At 45.3% G+C, this 20,739-nt stretch overlaps 1 protein-coding gene across 1 annotated transcript in view; it reads right to left on the bottom strand.

Moving 5' to 3' along the window:
• RGS5 (regulator of G protein signaling 5) overlaps nt 1-15,801 on the bottom strand; it is a 46,236-nt gene extending 30,435 nt beyond the window's left edge. Inside the window, exons 1-2 of the mRNA XM_090048480.1 lie at nt 15,649-15,801; nt 5,199-5,309 (exon numbers count right to left, since the gene is read on the bottom strand). Coding sequence (XP_089904606.1) covers nt 5,199-5,309; nt 15,649-15,692 — 155 coding nt within the window. The 5' untranslated portion in view covers nt 15,693-15,801. The remainder of the gene's footprint in view (nt 1-5,198; nt 5,310-15,648) is intronic.
• Between the last annotated feature and the right edge of the window lie 4,938 nt (nt 15,802-20,739).

The following is a 20,739-nucleotide window of genomic DNA, read 5'->3' as shown; positions in this document are numbered from 1 at the left end:
TTTTCACATGACCATGGTGACTGGTATTACTTTGGCTGCCATAGATTAATTCTTCACTCAGTACAACCCATATTAGCCTTCCAATGGTTTTTACTGGAATTGGTGTCATGGTAACCAGTCCCAAATAACTAGGGTGACCATAAGGAAATTTGGAACACATTCTCACCTTGGCCCCCCAAGTCAGTGGCACTGACAGGCACTGGCAGAGGCTGGTGGGCAGGGGTGTGGGTGCAGTCTAGCCAGGAGGTGGAGCTGCCTGGTACACCATGCCACTCTGCTGGACTGTGCCCCATGCCCCTGTGATGCTGGGCCTCTCATTTTAATTTTGACCAACAGGCTGGGAGCGGCCTTCAAAATCCAAGACTGTCCCAGCTAAACTGGGACATATGGTCACCCTGAGAATAATTCATCTCATACCAGCTAGGCCTGTGCAAAGTGGCTAGTATTCGCTTTGGATTCGGCTGATTCGGGGAACAGTGATTCAATTTGGTGATTCAAATCACTGTCCTGATTCAATTCAGCTGAATCTCTGAATCAGCCAGGCCAGGCCAGGCCCATCCGCTGCCCCTCCCCCAGCCCAGCAATGGCTACCTCGCCTGCCCCAGCTCCTGGCACTTGGGGGGAAAAAAGCCCTGGCTCAGCAGGTGCTGCTGGGTGGGGAGGGGGCAGGGGCGAGGGGCGATTCCTGTTGCCCCATGCTGCGTGGGGGCTCTGCACGAGCCCCCAAATCCCCCAGCCCCCTCACAGGTGCCCTGCCTGGGCCAGCTCTGGCCTTTTAAGAAAAAAAAACAAAACTGAAGAGACCCCTGGACTCACAGCTCCTGCCAGCAGGGGGAGATTCCCACTGCCCACTGCTGCCCACGCCAGGTGGGGGCTCTGCCTGAGCCCCCGAAGCCCTGTGGCGAGACCTGGGGCTTTTCTCAGCTTTTTTCTTCCTTAAAAGGGCCAGAGCCCCAGCAAGTGGGGCACCCATGTGGAGGCTGGGAGAGCAGGGGAGGGGTTTAGGGGTATCATGCAGAGCCCCCCCATGCAGTGTGGGGCAGTTGAGATCACCCCCCCCCCAAACCAGCAGCACTCAGTGGGCTTTTTTTTTTTTTAAAAGTACTAAGCTGGGGCAGGGGGGAGGGGGCTGGCAGGGGTTCCCCCATGGTCCCCTCTCCCCTAATATTTACCAGCTTGGAGTGGTTGCAGCTCCCTGCTGCAGGCACTGGCGACTGCCCGAATCAAAGCTCTCCGAATCTTTGCAGAAGATTCAGAGAGCTTTGAATTGACTTGAACCTTTAAATTGGTCCCCTAATTCAATTTGGATTTGGAGATTCAGCTACTGAATCGGACTGAATCTCCTCCGAATTGAATCACCACCCGAAGCTTTGCACAGCCCTAATACCAGGTAACTCTTTCCTCCAGTGCTCTGTAAATTCCCCACTACAATGCTGCTTTTCTTATAAGGGCCTCATTGTACATTACACTTAGGATGTATTTTATTTAGATCATAGTAAACATTTCTATGAGTTAGAAAGTTTTCCAAGCAGCTGTTTACTACTAGCTAAATAAAACATGTCTTGGCATTGGAACCATTGAAGACTCCTATGACCTGCACTGTGCAGCAGTGTGACTAACAAACAGATGTTTCTTGGTCCCAGCCCCTGCACTACAGCAGAGTCTTGAATGTGCTCCCTACTTGCTGCTCTTCACTGCACTGATCATATTAGCTTTGTGGAGCAGTTGGACATTAGCTCAGTCTATTACATAATAAAATCTGGAGATACTCCTTGCTAGAAAAGTCTTAACTTCACAACACAAAGATGAAATTAGCACATGTTCTAGTGTTTAAATGTGCAGATGCTAGTCTTAAGTGCAGTTAACACATCCTAAATGTAACATGTGACGAGGCCCCTAGGGTTATAAGATCGAAGTAGAATACTGCAGGGAAGGGGAAAAGGAAGGCGAGACAGGAGGGAAAAGGAAGAGAGGGGTGTTCTGGACTTAATTCAGCAGCATAAAACCAGGTGCTATGCTGCAGAGAACACTATGCTGCAGGAAACAGGGGAGGGATCTTATCAAAGGGCACCATGCTCAGGGACTGGGGCAGGGGATTTGGCAGAGGCCTCCATACTCTAGGGAGTGCAACAGAGAATTAAATTGGCCCTTAGTACTTTATCTATTTTGGCAAAATAGGTATCTAGTTTGAACTTAGTTGGAATTTGGGCACCCAGGTTTTAAAATGAAACCCAAACCCCTCTGCTCTGATAGACACCAAAAGTGTTTAGGTGCCTAAATTCAGATGCCACCCATATTTTGCACAGTAAAGATACCAAGGGGACTGAAACATGAGCTTTTGTGCATGTGTGAAGGTGTCCCAGTCTGAACAGTTAGGTACTAAACTCCTGCTTAAGGTGTACAGTGATCCAGATATAATGGCAAGGAAACACTTAATCCTGTAGAACATACTTGATACACACTAACAGTGCAAAGGGCAGTAGCTACAGTCACTGTCACTCAAAACTGTCACAGCAGTGGTGGCACCATCCACTGTTTACCTAATGGTCTAGTGGTAAGAATACACAACCATGAATGGGAAAACCTTGGATCTTAGGGTCTCCTCCACCAGAAGGGATTCAAAGGTGCATCTTCCAACTTCCCACTAGAATGGTTTAACCACCACACTATAATCTGGCCACCTTTGACCTTTCTTGTTATTAAAGCTGGGCCACTGTCCATCCTTGAATGTAAAAGCCATGGGACAAGAAGGAAAACAAAGGCAAGGGAGCTCAATTTTTTAGTTGAGGGTACTCAGCTGGAAAGCTGGGTGTTCCAGTGTCTGGTTACCACTGCTAGCATAATTTGTATGTTTAAGCAATAAATTAATGCTTTTAACATTAATGAGCATTTAATGTTAAAAGCATGAACAGTCCTAGGAGCCAGCACCAGAACTCAGGACTTCCATCTCCCCCCACAAAGTTACTGAACTAGGTTCCTTCTTTCTGGCACTGCTTATGATCAGCAAGTGTCTTGTATTCTTGACTGTGCTCTCAAGGAGGTGGGACATGTGGGCTTGAATCTGCTCAATCTGGGGTGGTCCAAAGTCCATGTGTCCTTCTACCTAGAGCAACACTCTAAACACCAGGTTATCATGCAAAAGCACTCTGCAAACTTGCTCAGTTAGATCCTTGCTCTCAGAAGAGGACCTTCATCTCTAGAGAGAAGCCTTGAATGTGCAACCCTGCAAGGAGATGCCTCAACTCCAAAGAGGGTCAGGGATCAAAAATACCCTTCTGCTTACTGTTTCCTACTGGATAGCTCTTGATACCTACCCAGTCATCATCTATGGCTTCAGGGGCAATTCATTCCCTCATAGGTTATACAGCAAGGTAAGGCACCTAATCTCTTCCCCTTTGAATAATCCATTTTTTAAGCACATGAAAGCCTAAACTGGAGATGCCTGTGGGGGTTGTTTGGATTTTGCCTTTTGTTCTCTTCCATTGGAGTAGGCAGGTAGGTGCTGCCCTAAGATAAAAACCAGCCATAAAAAATTCTGCCAAAATCATAAATAGGAGGGAAGTGACAAGTGATAACAAGGGAAGATTAGAGGGGAAATGCATTCCCATCCATAAATGTCACCATCTTCACTGGGCCTAGAATACTTTCTTTATTATATGCCACTGAGAAAAAAGCACTTCTTCAGGTCTCCACTTCACTAGTAATATATCACACCACTCACTAAAGTACTTTAGATGGGGGCAGAAGGTGTGAAGAAAATAGTCACATTTCAGGATAGGGAGCAAAGAACACTACCATGCATTTGAAACAGCAGAAAGAACATGGCTGGGCAGAATGTAACTATCCAAAATTGAGCTAGGTCAGAAAAGTCTGTTCATAGACTCAACTGATTTTAAAATTTAATTTAAAACACATATTCACAGGAGTTTAGGGCTGGAAGGGACCTTGTGAGATCATTAGGTCCAGCACCCCTGCTCTGGGCAGGAACGACTGCTGGGGTCAAATAACCCCAGCAAGGTGTGCATCCAGTCTCCTTTTGAAGATCTCCAGGGTAGCAGCCTGCACCCCTCCCCTCACCCACTGGGAGTCTATGCTAGAGTCTGGTCACAAACTGTGAAGAAGTTTTTCCTTATAACCAATCTGAAACCTTCTTCTAGGAGTTTATGACTATTGCTCCTGGCTTTCCCTTGGGGCGCTTTGGTGAATAGCTGTTTGCCTAGACCCTGATGCTCTCGTCTGATATATTTGTAAGCTGCCACCAAATCCTCCCCAAAGTCTTTTCTTTTCTAGGCTGAGCAGTCCCATATCCGTCTGCATTTCCTCGTACGGCTTGCTCTTCAGGCCTGTAATCATATGAGTGGCTCTTCTCTGGACTCTCTGAAGCTTCTCCACATCCTTCTTGAAGTGCGGTGCCCAGAACTGGATGCAGTATTTCAGCTGTAGCCTTACTAATGCCGAATAGAGTGGGAGCATAACTTCCTTAGTTTTGCTTGAGGTGCATCCATTAATGCATGCCAGTTTATTGTTTGCTCTGCTAACTGTAGCTTTACACTGGTGACTCATTCATTTTATGGTCAATTATGACCCCCAAGTCCCTTTTGGACATGGTGCTAGCTAGTGTAGCATCACCAAGCCTGTAAATTTGTCATGGATTTTTCCTCCCCAGATGAGCACCTTTATACTTCTTAGTGTTGAACAGCATCTGGTTCTGGTCTGCCCATTTAACTAATTTTTCTAGGTCTGCCTGGATTGTCAGTATACCCTGATGCATGGCTGCACTTCCCCAAAGCTTAGTGTCATCGGCAAACTTTGCCAATGTGCTTTTCACCCCCACATCCAGATCATTGCTATAGATGTTGAAAAGCACTGGTCCAAGTACCAAACCCTGGGGGACCCCACTGGCTACATTCCACCAGGTCGACACAGATCCATCTATTAGTACTCTCTGGGTCTGACCCCACAGCCAGTTTCCTACCCATCTGACCATTGAATTGTTGAGCCTGTAGTCCCCTCATTTTACCCGGAGAGCCTCATGGGACACGAAGTCAAAGATACAAGGAAAAGCAGATGTCCCACCCCTACAGCTGATGCTGACAAAGCAAGTGACCTGCCATAATGATCTCACTTCCCAATAGCATTCCATGGGTTCTACTGACCCACTTGGTGTAGCCAGCATCTCAGCATGGGGAGATACTTACTTTTGGGCCTTGGCTGGCTTTTCTGGCTTCTCTGGGTATGGGATGATAAAGTCAATTGCTGAGTCAGGCTTCTGGAGGAGTGTGCCCAACTTGGTCTTGATCTCCTTTGCTCTAGAGGAGGTGGGGAGGAAAAAAAAAAAAAAAAAAAAAGAGTGAGCATACATAAAACAGAAGAAACCTTCCAACCAAGAGGGACTTCCCCCTCTATGGGCTGAGATCCCTGGCCAGACTATATTCTTATTTGCTTTTAAAAGAAAATCTAAACATGTGAAGTCAGACTTAAGCTGAAAATAGTTACAGAGAAAAATAAAATAATTTAGTTAAATCTCCAATTTTCTATCAAAACACCATTTTGATAGACAATGTTCAGCTGGTCCTCAGTGTGTAGCATCATGTACAGTTGAAGGTTTGGGAAGAGGTAAAGGTGGGTGCTTGGTGTACTGTGATAGAGGTGTGCATTCTAGCCCTGATGGCCATAATGCACAGCTTTGAAAGCAGGTGCAGAGATGGAGGGAGATGAAAGGAGGGAGTGAAGAGCATATTCAGAGACTTAAACTCAAAGACACAAGACTCAGATCAGTTATACAAGTGTGAGAACAGTGTAATATGATGTTTCAGTGTAGGAGCCATATTAATTCACCAGTTACAACCCGGGGGTCTTCCTTTGACTTGCTCTTTCTTACCAAAAACATAGACCAGATAATTTGTGACTGTGAATGGCTTATTAGTAAAATGAGACACTTAAAGGTTGGTTTTCCCAGGTTTAAAAGAATGAGGCATATGCCTTCATCCTAAAGTCATACATTGCATCACTTAATCCAAGATTTATGATGGACTTCTGCTACACTGGTAATGTTCTCTTTGCTATTATCCTAGGCAATTTCTTTCAGTACTAAACAGAACTCTGCATCTGTCCTACCAGTCCTTCTCAATTTGCCAGTTAAGTGATTCAACTGCCAGTAGCAATTCATATAAACATAACATTAATATTAGAATGCAAGGAATCAGACAGTTTTAACTACTAAAAAATTAATTTTGGAACAGAATCCTTCTTTGACAGCTGATCTGTTTAGTCAAAACCTCTTATTCATACATACCTATGCATTAATACTATGCCAACATAATATGCAGTGATGATTTAAATCCATCTGACTCCCTTTGGGGTTTTGCCTGCCCTACAGGCTTTTATGGAACACCAACCAAATGTCAAACAGAGCTCGTCCTCCACACTTTGATTGGTTCCAGATTCTTATCTGAGCAGCTGTCAATTTCTTCTGATTTTGAGACCTATGCCAATTTCTTCAAGCCCAAAGTGCTGTTAAAATTATCTATTGGCATAGCATGGTTCCAATTATTAATGACGCATAAGCATTCACTATACGTAACACCGCTGCTGACTTTGAGGAGTAGGTTTAAAATAACTCCGTAGGAAAGGGGGAAGCTCTCCAGCCAGAGCACTGTCTTCTCCTTGTCCCAAGAAATTCCATCCAGGTTTTGCCAAGGTATAATAAACAAGGGCTGTCTAACTGGTGGCTGGCGAGGGGTTATTTTACAGTCCCTGGGCTCTGACCTGGCTGCTGTTCCCCCCATTACTCCAGCTGCAGCAGCAGCAGTTAGAGGCTCTGGACTTCCCTTCGCTCTGGCTTCTGCTTCTTGCTCCATCCTAGGGGGTGAGGCAGAGCAGCTTGACACACTCCATGTGCTTGGGAAACCCATGGCATGGGGTGCCAGTAGGGTAGGTACAGTGGAGGAATCTACAGCCAGGGAGTTGAAGGTGTGACTGGGGCACATGTGCCCATGTACCTGGTGCAGTGGATGGAGGGATGACACCCACATGCCTGGTACAACAGGGAAGTGCCTGTGTACTCTGTGTAGTGGGGGGAGTACCCAGGGGTCCCATGGCCTACACTGGTGTGGTCCCTATAGCATGTGGCCCGCAGCCACTAAGTTGGGCACCCCTGCCATAAACCACTGATCATCATCATTCCCTGTCTCTCTCTCTAGCTTCCCACATTTAAACAGTGCACCATAATAAACAGTGCCATGATTCTAAAGAGCCAGGATACTGTCAGCAGAGATGACAAAGCAGTAGAAGCAACACTACTTGCTGTCCTAGGAAACGTCAGAAATAATTGCTTCTGGGGAGATAGTTGGCCTGGGCTTCCTTCGGCTATCTTCCTGGTCCCAACTGCTCATGTTTCCCCTTTCCAGGGTAACAGACTACCCCAGTGAATGCATGAGTTCACATGGAAGCAGTGTGGGCTGTGGTTCAGACTGTAGGCCCTGATGAAATCATAAGAAGGACAGCGTCATTAGCATTCATGAGTTAAAATTAGCTTTAAAATGGTGCCCAGTCTCACCCTCTACCAACTCTTTCCTCAGTCCATAGCCTTCTTACCTTGTGTCTACTGGCTGCAGCCATTTGCTATGCACTCCACTGAGAGGGAGCAACTGTCATGGCTGCAGCCAGGGCTACCCTGCAGCGTGCATAGGTCTCTTAGTTGTGGACGGGAAAGGTGTGAGTTCCATCTGCGAGCTGGCTGATATGCTGTATGCAGACACAGCTATACCAGACGACCCATACTTTTGCCAATAGAGCTTATTTTGCTTGGGATGAGCCAAGTAGCCAAAGCAAAGTATACCGATACAAAGGGCGGCTCTGCCTTATAACAGTGTCCATACTAGGAAACCTCTCCTAGTATAGATTACTGGTGTTGCTATGCCAGCAAAATGCTGCTGGTATAGACCTGGCCTAGATCAGAAGGGAGAGTTAAGCCCCAAGCAGGCCTCTTGGCTCCTTCAGCTAGAGGGTGAGGCCCTTGCTCTTCTTCAGGGTGGTCTGTGTGTGACACTATCCAGCAAGAGCCCATGCATCAGCTTGCTGAGATACATAGAGTTTTCTTTAAGAAGAAAGAAAAGAAATTATATCAAAATAGATTCCATAACATACCTCCTCTGCTTGCTTCTCCAGCCTCCTAGAAGTTTATCTCCCTTGTCTTTAGTTACTAACAAAAAGAAGAAAATCCTATGTCCCACGAAAACAAGTCCCTTCTCTGACCCTTTGTACAAACCTTAAGACTTCGGGTTTTTCAAATCAGTGCTCATGAGTTCTCTCAAAAGACCACGTCTGATATTGAGCTTTACATCCAGTTGAAGCCCTTAGATTGTGTCTTTATCATATGCACACTGAGAATATAAATATGTTTGTGACGTCCAGCCCTCAAAAGCAAGGAAATGCCAGAGATAGTTTCCAATGTCACCTAATTCAGGCCTCCTGCACATATCTGCAGTGACAGTGTTGCAGTATGGCATTCTATGTGATATTTTTCCCTTGGACCTCTGCCTCACTTTGCAGCAGCCGTGTGATATTCATTGGGTAGATAGCTAGTCAATCAACTCACTGTTTATTGTGCTGTCCTACACCTCCTAGAATATCCACATTTCACCCCCCCAGTTTTAAAAACACCATTATTCATTTTGACACTGGCTTTTGTGCAACACATCATTATAGTGACTGAGTGCTTCACAGATGTTAGCTAATTTATAGGACTGTGTGAGGCTTCGGACTGTGCTTCCGATCCGGAGAAGGTTTGGATGCTTTGGCATCTGAAGCAGTGTGTCCGTATTGAAGCGCTGGCTTCTTTAGGCTTTCCAAAGCAGCTCAGAGCTTCTGAACTGCTTTGGAAAAGCTTTGGAGCTGCCTCAGAGATCCAACCATACGGTATAATGGGGGGGGGGGGGGGGGGGGGGGGGGAAAAAAATCAATGAAATATCTATAACTTTATTTTTTTTGGCTGATTTGGATTAAACATGCAGGAGTGGTAGCCTCTGCTGAGAGCATGAAGTTTGCCAAGATCCAAGAAGATCGGTGCAGGGGTTTGGGGGGGTGAAACTGCACCTCAAGCTGCTGACAGGCAAAACTCGTGACATAGATGACCCTGTGTGTTAAGGCACAGTGGGCTGAAAACTGCAGGGGTGGTGGCCCTTGCTCAGGCCACAAAGCCTGCCAGGTTTCAAAGAGATAGGTGTAGGAGTTTGAGGGGGGGAACTGCAAAACTCATGACATGGGTGACACTGTGCGTGTTAAGGTGCAGCAGGGTGAAAGCTTCAGGTCTGCTAGCCCCTGCGGCCATGAAGCCTGCCAGCTGTCAAGGAGATCGGTGCAGGGCTTCTGGATTCTGGGGCCCAGCACCTATAGCTGCTGACAGGCAAAACTCCTGACATGGGTGCTTGTGCAACTGACTGTCTCTGTCTTGGGGCAGTTGATTTTCTGTATTATTTCCTCTCCTTAGTCTGTGGTTTTGTAGGCGTTAATTAGGTGTTAATGATTTAATTAGCAAGGATTAACACTTACAAAACCACAGACTAAGGAGAGGAAATAATCAGTACAGACAATCAACTGCCCCAAGACAGAGACAGTCAGCTACACAAGCACCCGTGTCATGAGTTTTGCCTGTCAGCAGATAGAAGTGCAGGAGCCCCACAGGCCCATCACATTCCCATGGATAGGGGTGCCCAGGCCACCACAGACCCATCATGCTCCCATGGATGGGGGGCTCCAGAACTGAGAACCCCCCTGCACCTGATCTCCTCTGACAGATGGCAGGTTTTGTGGTCACAGCGGGGGCTACCATCCCTGCAGCTTTCACCTTGCTGCGCCTTAACACGTATAGTGTCACCCATGTCATGCTAATTTTGCTTGTCAGCAGCTTGAGGTGCAGTTCCCTGCAAACCCCTGCACCGATCTTCTTGGAAAGCTGGTAGGCTTTGTGGCCTGCATCAGGGGCCACCATCTCTGCAGTTTTCACCCCCCTGCTGCACCTGTAACGCATACACGGTTTTCTGACATGAGTTTTGCTTGTCAGAAGCTTGGAGGTGCAGTTCCCCCCAAACCCCTGCACCAATCTTTTTGAAACTTGGAAAGCTTCATGGCTCTCAGCAGAGGCTACCACTCCCTGCAAGATTCATCCAAATCAGACAAATAACAACAAGGTTATAGATATTTCATTGGTTCCCCATTATACCCTATGGCTGGATGTCTGAGGTGGCTCCAAAGCTTTGGAGGCGCTTTGGCTGAATCAAAGTGGGAACCTGGTCCATAGCTCCAGATTGGATCTCTGGCATCTGAGAGTGGCCAGATCTGAAGCCAGATCGAATAGCTGCCTACTCGCCCAGGCCTACTAGTCTGATTTCATTACAGCCCCTGCAAACTGAGTTGGTATAATTATTTTATTGTGTGGATGGCAAACAGAAAGAGAGAGTTTAGGGTCAAAAGTCCGTACTATTTTTGGGTGCTCAATTTGAGATGTTTAGGACCTGATTTTTCACAGAAATTGGCATTCTCTCCCTCCATCTCCCTCTCTGCCTAGCAATGCACATCTCTGTTTATAATTTTATATTTGATTAGGCCCCTGCAATGATGCAAATAAAAAAAAGTCATCATTGTTATTATTGTACCTTTCAGCCTGGAGCTTTTTCTCACTAAAATGGACCAGGTTCAATCTCTAGGGCTTCCTAATAACTTAATAATCCCAACTCCCACCCAGAAACATGGGTAAACTAAAGTATACCCTCTGGGTGCTCAGAATAAAACAAACCACCCTCTAATAAGCACTGACTTAAACAAATAGGACTGTAATAAGAGAAAGCTGGAAAAACCACCATTAGTAAAACAGCATTGGAGAACTTTGATAACAGACCAAAGATCTTCGGAAACAGTCCCACCTTGGTCTGCCTCTTACAATACCAAGTGGCTAATGAGGCAGCTAGCCATTCACTCCTCCATTTGTTACTTCCCAGTCACAGTTTGGAGTCTGGGTTCAGACAAGTTCGGGTTTCAAGGCCTCTCATACATATGAAGGGGCACTATTCCAGGGGTTCTGCAATTCACTCCAGCTGAAGAAGCAGCTTCCAAGTGAAGAAGCCCTCAGCAGAGCCATTTATCATGGCTGTCCACTTGGTCTGAGGGCCTCAGGCCAACCTTTGCCCTAACTACTACTGTTGCTCTGTTCATCTTCATCGCTGCTTCTCTGGTCATTGCAGAATCTCCCATGACCACAGTGTTTTTCCCCTGTTCGCAGCCAAAGGCAGCCTTTGTAGAACTGCAGCTGTTCACCACAATATGCCATTTCAATGCAGTTTTTGTAGGATGATAGGTCTTTCAGAGAAGAATCAGTTGTGTACAAGACCTTACTATCATAACAAAGTTTTATATGACATCTTTCCTTTCTCATTCCTTCGCAGTATGCAAATAAAGGATCCCGACTACAATAAGAAAATATGCCTAGATTAAACTAATCTCCATTTCACTGATTTTATCTTAGACTCCTCCACCACAGCAGTGCAGGTTACAGTGCCTACTGACCCCAACAACAGTAGGCCTAGTTCAAAGAGCGCACCTTTTTTCCCCAAATAGGACTTAGAGTTTTATCCACCTCCAGACTTCAACCCTTATTGACAGAACTATCTCCGACGGCCACGCACAGCCATGGAATGAATAGAAACTCACTCTAACAAGCAAATTACATGCAGACAAGGCATGCATTGCCTTCCAAGCATGTGTCATGCAAAATGGCCCCCAGATTATTTAATCTTAGTAACTACTGTATAAGGAGTTTTATAGAAGTCTTAGAAGTATAAGGAGTCTTCTGCAGAAGGTATGGACTCTTTCTAACTTAACCATCCGCCACCTGCCCTGTTTTGTTATGTTTTGTTTTTTACTCCTACAGCATTTTATCTTCCCTGGCTTTTTGTACAGAGGAAGGATAAGTCAACTGAGGAGAGTCATACAGCAATAGAGAGGACCATAGCATCCCTGGTCTCCTGGCTCCTGCTGTTCCCTCAGCACAAGGCTCTGAGGCGGCATCTTACCCTGAAGCTACTACCTGCCTCCACTTTCCAGCTGTAGGAAGCAGCCAATGTGTGTCACGGAGTGTAAAGCGTTCTGGGAATAATGAAGTTCATTGTTGCTGTGGGGAGGAAAATTGACCCTATCTTTTCTGCCAAAATCAGCAATTTTGTGTTGCTCTCTGGGCATTGACTTTAGTGGCAAAAATAAATAAATAAATACAATGGGGTGAAAGTTCCCCCCTAACAGAAGCAAGCTCTACTGCCAGTCTAGAGAATGACAATTCCCAGAACACCTAGCACTGGCTGCTGCTTGCTGCTGTTCCTGTGCTTGGGGAGGAAGGGGAGACAGGACTGCCCAAGGTTCATTTTTTCCACACTATGCTTCTGCCAGGCTTCATTTCTTTAAAACAGCATTAAACCCCTTAATCCTAGTACTTGCTTAACCATAAACAAAGCACTAATTAGTCCACTGGGGACATGACCGCTAGAGAAAACACATCTTGGAGGAACTTTGATCAAAGAAATGTTTACAAGGGATGAGAAATGAAGGGATGACACATTCAAAAAGAAGCCTGGTCTCAGCTTTGCCGGTATGGTCCCTGCCCCTACTTGCTTCTCTGTGCCGCACATTTGAGTCATTGCATAAAATAGATGAACAAGTTTGACATTTTTGTGCCCCATTTTATGCCCCCAAAGCAAGGTTCAGGATAGTTAAAAAAACAATGATTTTTTTTTTTAAATGGATTTTTAAATTTAGATTAGATTTTTAATGATCTTAACAACCCCCTCCAATGATTAAAGAAAAAAAAAAAACTTATATAAAGATAGTTTTAATTTAAGATATGTTAAAGCTCAAAGATATCATCATGGAACTTATAATTATATATTATTTGAGACAATATATTAATGTAACCTTTTAAAAAAAGTTTTATAAAGAGGTCACAACAGACCATGGACTATATTAGGGGCCAAGACTTATGGGGTTTCCAGAGGGTCCTCTATAGCTTACTAGAGATTAAAGTAAACCACTGCACCCAATGGGACTCAGTGCTCAGCCTAGAAGACCCCATTAAGCATCTCTCTGATACTTAGTTTCAGTTCTCAAACTGTGGATTTCTGTTTCAAGAGATAACACCCTTGTTAATAGCAGCATATGGGAATGAGAAATAACAGACCTGATTACCTACCTATCAGCCCCTTTGTCTCTCTGCAAGTTTGTGTACACAGAGTCAAGCCCTTACCTCTTTCTAAAAGTGCAGTTTCAAAAAGTTAAATTAATAAAGATATCAGACAAGAATACACTTTTTGTAGAAAACAATGATTAAACAGAAGCTTCCTGACAAGTGATTTAAATCAAATCCACCTTGCCACGGTCCCTCACTCTCTAAGGCAGCAAAAATCTCAGTGATGCACTTTCTCTCTAGCTTGTGTTCCTCCTCCATGTCCCACACATCTTGCCATCCTGGCTGCCCTGCGAGCCAGCTTCATGATGAAGGCTGAGACATGTTTTGGTGCAGGGATGTCAAGCTTGTCTAGCCCCATAGACCAGATTCAAAGCACAGGGCTGTTTACCGGCCAGAGCACAAACTAGACAGGCAAGTGGCATCACAGAGCTCATGGGAATTAATGCAGCTATTGTTTGCCCTCTCTCACCACTAGCTTCACACCCCAGATTTGGGGGGAGTCAGGTAACAGCACCATGGGCCACATGTTTCACACTTCTGATCTGGGCAATGCTTACCCAGCACCTGGTGGTTAGAGCACTTTGCTGGGGAGTAAGGAGCTTAGGTTCAAGCTTTGGTATCTCTTTAGTGACAGGATCACGTTAATGCTGTTCATTCTTCAAGCCCATTAGCTCACCGAAATGAATACAATATATTCAAACTGAACAAGAAAAGGCTCTCCCATCCTGCAAAGTTTTCCTGGTTTGCACCAGGACAAAAACCAAAGGGCTTTCCAAATAAAAAAAAAAAAAAAAAAAAAAAGCAGAGAGAGAATGACCCTCATCCTCCTCAGAAGAGCCAGTAACTTGATAGTGTGGACTCTGGACCAGGATATGAGAACCTGGACAAAGCAAGGTGCAAGAGCATGGAAGTCTGCTCTGAATCAGCCAGTAGAAATTTCAGTTTTGGTTTCCAGCATATCAAATGGGGGGCCTGACCTGTGGGTGACGGGGTGTTCCACAGATGCAAGCATCTCTCTCTTTGTTTTTTGACACAGAAGAAACCTTTCTGGTTGAAGTAGTACCTCTAGTCCCATAAGGAGCTTCTGTTTCTTGCTATTGACATTCTCCAACAAAATTATTTTCCTGACCAGCTGTAATGTGGAGTGCTTATTAGCATAGCTTTACTGGCTAATTAGCCACAAAAAATGCAAGAAGGAAATGGAGAAAGCCAACTTCTTTCATCAACTCTGCTCAGGGGTCTGAAAAGAAGTGGTTGGGGAAAGGGGGAATTTTTTTTTTAAAGGCAAAATGACTTAGGAGCATGAGTGCTTTTGAAAGGAAATGGGACATCTGCCCTTAAGTCATTGTTTTAAAAATCTCACTTGCCACATTCAAGTTAGTCATTGTTCAGCTAAGTACCAACAAGTCCTTCACAGTGCTTCTCTGTAAAAGTGTTTGCTCTCTGGCTTCAGTGGATTGTTTTCACATGGGGTTGCTAGAGGTGTTGTTTCCGTGATCTCCACTGAAAGCATAGATCCTAGGAAAGGGGGAGTAAGTGCTTCCTTTGCCCACCTATACCCTTCCCCATGTGCTTGTATTTTTGCAGAAGCAAGCAGGTACTTTGTACCAACAACTTGAGTGAGTGTTAAGGGGGACGAAAGGGGCCTGATTCTGGGTCTGGCCATTTGCTCACTGAGGGAAGTCCGCTACTTGGGTAGCATGGGGTACTTGCATGAAAAATGCACCAGTGGTCTGGACCAAGAGCAATTTGCTGAAGCAGGAGGAAGCAAGGGAGCATTCCTTCAAGCCACAATTCTTCCTGTGGCTACCACCCTCCAGGGCTTCCCTCAAGGTCCTAAATTTTCCTTCACTCGGCCCCAAGTCAGGACCCAGCCCCTCAGTTTCAGATGGCACAGATCTCTCAGCCATCTCCTACTGCAGTGTTTTCAAAGAGAGTGAGAACAGCTGGTGACGGTGCTTATCCATCAACACATGGGCAAAATACAGTTAGAGTTATAGCAGAGCAATCCCTTCTCCTTCTCAGCCTTTCTGCCAATACCCATGTTACAATGCCAAGGACTGCTGCCCACTACTACAGCCTGCACTTCTGACCTGTCCTCTTTATCACTAGTACACTGATAAATCTACTGCCACAAAGAGACAAGCACCAGGCAGGGGGCCAGGGCATTCTCATTCATAGCCCACATCTTAGGAAATGCAGCCTTCAGCTGCGCTCTGAAGAGAAACCTGCCTTTCCCATCTGCAACAGAGCATCATGCAGGCTCCCAGCACCTGTCCTCAAACAACAGTCCTCTGATCACTGGGCTATGATGAATCTTGTGCCCTCATGCCCCAACCCTGCTTCAGTTTCTTAAACCATTTTGCTCCTAAACCAACCATCATTGCTGTTCACAACCAACCCCCCTTTGTTCTCACCTCTCCAGACATGTGTGTGGTAAGGCTGCTAATCCTTTGCACATTTTGGCGAGTTGTTATTTCCTCAGCTTTGAGTAGACTGTGGGAGAAAGCAGAACCAAGCAACTCCAGCTTTGTCTGTGATGCTGTTTTCCCCCAGCATATATAGAGGCTCTGCTCTGGACCCCAGCCAGCTGCTGGGCCAATCACATCCCGCAGGGTAATTCCAGGCTCCGGAGCAGACACAGGACAGCAGCAGACTTTCGAGAATGTAAAGCTGAGGGTTTCTGGCTTTTGTTTTATTTTCTCTAAAAGTAGCCCAAGGTGGTCCATTTGTTTCACTAGGCTGAGATCAAGCCAGAATAGCCAGCCTATCACTTCTGGAATAAAGACGCACCCATGAGACTATTTCCTCTGTTAAAATACAGAGGTTCAAAGCTGAGGTGGCTGGAACCTAGTTTGAAATCTTTCACTGAAGTGTTTTTTTTTTCAGTGAAAAGTATTTAAAAAGAAACAAAAAGAAAAGGTTTGGAAAAAGTGACCTGAGTATCAAAATGCTATTTTTTGTGTCTTTGAAAAGGGCAAATCATCCTCTGGTTTTGCTTGTTTCCAAAAAAAGACGGTATAAAAAAGGAATTGTTTGGACAAAAAAAACCCTGAGTTTTTAAAATACTGCAATCAGAAGGAAATACTCCAGTTTTATCAAAATTAAGCATTTTTTCAGGATTAGGTTTCAAGGGAAATTTGATTTATTTCTTTGTTTTTCCATTAAAAAATAAGTTCAAAGGCACAGATTTTTCTGCAAAACAGGAAAACAGCCTTGTGCCCAGATCTTGCAGTGACATGTCAGTGACCTTTCAGTCATGTTCTTGCCTACAAGCCGTTGTCTTAGGTGACTTTCCCCCTGAAAGCCCTTGCAGCTCACAAGCTACAGACTGCTGGGTTATTCAGATGAAGTTTACATGCTGGGCAGCACAGTACAAACTCCTCTAAATCCATCTTATTCATTCTAGCAGGGGTCACCTAGACAAGGGGGTAAGGGATCCTGGCCCACTCAATCTTTGATCTCTCTGGCAAGATAGCAGATTTAGGAGCTAGTACACTGCAAAAGAAATAAAGGTTTGTGATATGGATCTTTGTCCACAAAAGACTGAATCGGGTCCACTGCACCTACTTATTACACATTAGCATTTTTAAGGCAGTGCCCAGGACCCTTATGTATATCCAAGCAAGCATTAGGAGGAGAGCTGATCACTGTCCTTACATCTTTGCATAAAGTGGAAATATCACATAGCAGGGGGCTCTTCTACCTAGCAAAGGAAAGCACTGGAGAGACTTCTGCTAATCTGAAAGCCATTGAATAGATCATTAAAAAAAGAAGTGTCACTGTCCATTACTAACATCAGAGAACCTACCAGCTGACTGAGCTGAGGAAAAAGGGGTTTTGTGGTTTAAGAGTCGGCATCATGAGACAGATGCACAGTTCATCCTGGCAGTCGCCACATGCTTGAGACTATCCAAAGAATGTGCCAATTGGCTAGGCACAAATGCTCAATGTTGAGCATACATGGACAGGTGTGAGGGCTGCTGAGAGTAGTGACTAGGAAGCTGTATAGCCTCATGTCATCCAAACCCAGCCCTGCAAGAAGATCAGAACAGACTTGTTGACTTTTACTGGCAGAAACTACATGATCACAGTAGATGACTGTTCCAGTTTTCAGTGGAGATAATGTGAGAGACAAGGAAACTGAAGGAGCATTTGATCAGATCTGTCATAGCTGGCATTCAGTGCTGAGGCAAGGGGCCATAGTGTGTCACAGCAGAACTCAACTGGCCCAGCGCTAAACAGGAACTTGAGCACAGAACCGCTTCTCCTGGGTACTCAGAAAACAGTAGGAAGACAGGGTCAGCAGCAGGGATAGGCAAGAGATTGATGGACAACAGCAGAGTAGACATGAGGGGATCCCTACCTGAAAATGCTGGACCATTCCAGTACGTCCTCTCAGGAACTAGGTAGGAAGAACCCTGTGTAAACTACCTCCTGGGACTTTGCTCCTTTTGAGGAATACCCTGTTGCAGCTCAGCAGAGGAATAATAACAGGGGAAAGAAGCAGACAGAAGAACACCAAGCCAGGCTTGCAGCCTGACACAACAGAGGTGCTGAGGACACAGAACTACTTGGCAGAGATGAGTGGGTCTGGGTCCAATGGACTATTGAATTAGCAATAGTCAGATCCAGGGAGTCAGCAAGTGTTGGTCAAAAGAGAAACAGAAGCTAACATTATTTAAAAAAAAAAAAGGCAGAAATGCATGGAACTTGAAGGGAGGGGCAGAAATCAGCAGGAAGGAAGAATTTAGCAGAGTGTCCTGAAAGCCAGTCTAGGTATGCATGGCTACAATGAATGAATAAGGACAAAACAAGCAGTGCCAGATTTAGGTGTAAGCTACTTAAGCTACAGTTTAGGCCCTCACAATATGAGGTGCCTATAAATAAGAAATAAAAACCTGACTCAATATCATGTTTTATAATAATCAGTTGGTAAATAAAGGAGATAAAGGAGATACGGGAAAATGACTCTAAATATGGACATTTTTGTTCTATGACAAAAATATACATACTTTGGATTATTGTTATCATATGGGGCCTCTTAAAATGGACATAGTTTAGGGCCTCAGCATGTCATAATCTGGCACTGAAGATAGGGCACTGCATCCTAAATTCTCCAAAATCATAAGTTTTCCCTACCCCAAACTTGAGATAAACCAATAATGTACTATAAAGTCTCTTTATTTGCCTTGTAGTTTTTGAACCCATAGGATATGTTCAGACAAGCACGGATGCGGGCTATGTGGTGCTGCAGACCCACCTGCAGTGCCACACACCGCACATACAGGTGTTCCCTGAGCTGCTACATTGAAGCATGGGGGTATTTCTTGACCCCAGGAGACCCTGGGGTCAAAAAACCCACACCAAAAAAAGTGAGGCAGTGCACATGGTGGCTGCCCAAAACTGGTGCTTGGCTGACCATGAGTTATGCTCCAGCTGCTGGCCAGCCTCCATCCTGCTGGAGCACTGTGGCTGCCAGTCCCCAAGGGCCCCAAGACCCCAGGTAAGGCTTCTGGGGCCAGCACAGTTGTTGGCCCTAGCCTCTCCTACCTCACCAGAGCGCATATGGCAGAGCGCATATGGCATGGGCATTCCTCAGGGACAAGTAGCAGCAGCTCAAGGTGTGCTGCTGCTATGTGTCCCTGGGGAAATACATGATCCTGCTCATGCGGACATGCCCATAGGGTTCACTTTTTCTCCACAGCCAGATATACTACAAATAGATTTAAAAATACAATCCAAGATCCTATGTGGGTGCATCCAGATGAGTGCGCACGTGCAGTTTGCAGCACTGCAGACCCATCTGCAGCACTGCAAACCACACGTGCCACACATGCAGGCATTTCCCATGTTGCTAATTTTCAGCAGAGGTCCTGGTGTCAAAAAACCCATGCTGGAATAAAGCAGGGTGGTGTACATGGTGATGGTGTGTGCCACCTAAAACTGGAGACAGGCCGGCCAGAGCCTGGCTGCCAGCCAGGCTCTGCATGCAAGGATAGTCAGTGGTGGAGCCCTGAGAGGATCCCAGGATCCCAGGTAAGGCTTCTAGGACCATCCCAGGTGCTGGCCCAGCCTCCCCTACCCAGCTCGAGGCAACTTTCCATGTGCCAGTGTGCGTGTGGAGGTGCATTCCCCACGGACAACTAGCAGTGGCAAAAATAGTAGTGCCACTGCTATTTGTCCCCAGGGGATGTGCCCCATGAGTCCAGGAGCTGTGGATTTAAGGAAATAAAGTGACAGATGTTATATGACCAATGGTATCCTGAGATTTGACAACACATTAAGAATATGTTGCTTTCTAGTTTAACTTTCCATTCCTAAGCAAAGCCTTCTCACTACAAGGCCTGTTGCTGTTATCTCTGACACCAAACTGCCCTAATGCATTGACACTTTTCAATTATTTCATTCCCCCAGTTTCCCTTAAAATACACCAATACAGCTGTCTACAGCCCAGCTTGAATGGGAGAAGAACCCTTTTACAGTCTTTTCTCCATCTTGTTATTTTGTTGCTATATTTCTATCAGTCTATAATAGAGTTATTTCATTAATCTGACCTCTGAGGCACCAGTACCAATAAGTTTCTGATTCTTATTGTTTCTCTAGCTTTGGTTTATGCTGTTGAAAATTACGTGGCTCAGATGTTGAAAATACAATGATTAAAGAAGTTCTTTTTTAAAGAAAAACAGAAGACAAGATTCCAAACTTCTCTTTCTCTCATTGGTTGTTTTAAATGTTCAGACCCTTTCCATGGTTTTTGGGTGTCAATATGAATTCCCAAAGGACGTCTCTGTCTTCACTGAGTGATGCTTTGGAGAAGTTCCATTCCAACACAAAGCATTTTGACATAAATAGTTACATGGAAAACACACACAAGCTACATTGAAAGCATTGCTCAGGCTCCAGAGTCAAATACTCAATAGTTAATACATGTTGTGCAACTTTCACTCAATCTTCCTGTGCCTCCTGGTTTCTCTGACTGGTTTGAAAACAGGGGAACAATCCCAAGGCCTGTGCCCAAACTGGAGTTGTTCTAGCTCAGGGAAGGACTGCTGATATGTCTGTGTATTTTGACCCTCTGGCTATGCCCAAAGGGTATCTGGAGTTCAGGATTAGTGATGCTTCTCAGCCATGCCAACAACTGCTGGGTGCAGCTGAGCAGGCAGTCAGTGTCTGCAGGGAGAATGGACTTGTATCTCCTCATGCCCACTGTCTTAACTGCAAGGGCATTATTTCTCCTCAGTGCAACTGCTATTCATAGATTTCATAGATATTATAGACATTAGGGGCTGGAAGGGATCTCTTGAGCTCATCAAGTCCAGCCCGCTGCCAGAGGCAAGAAGTCTGCAGGGATCAAATGATCCCAGCACAATAAACATCCAGACACCTTTTGAATGAATCCAGAGTAGGTGCTTGCACCACCTCTGGGGGAAGTCTGTTCCAGACCTTGGACACTCAGACTGTAAAGAAGTTTTTGTTATATCAAGTCTGAATTGGCCTTCTAGAAC

The sequence above is a fragment of the Crocodylus siamensis genome, chromosome 5 (genome assembly GCF_052110815.1).
Source record: "Crocodylus siamensis isolate JL-2025a chromosome 5, ASM5211081v1, whole genome shotgun sequence".
Lineage (NCBI taxonomy): Eukaryota > Metazoa > Chordata > Crocodylia > Crocodylidae > Crocodylus > Crocodylus siamensis.
Note: the sequence above shows the minus strand (reverse complement) of the source record. Positions and strands in the feature narration are given on the sequence as shown.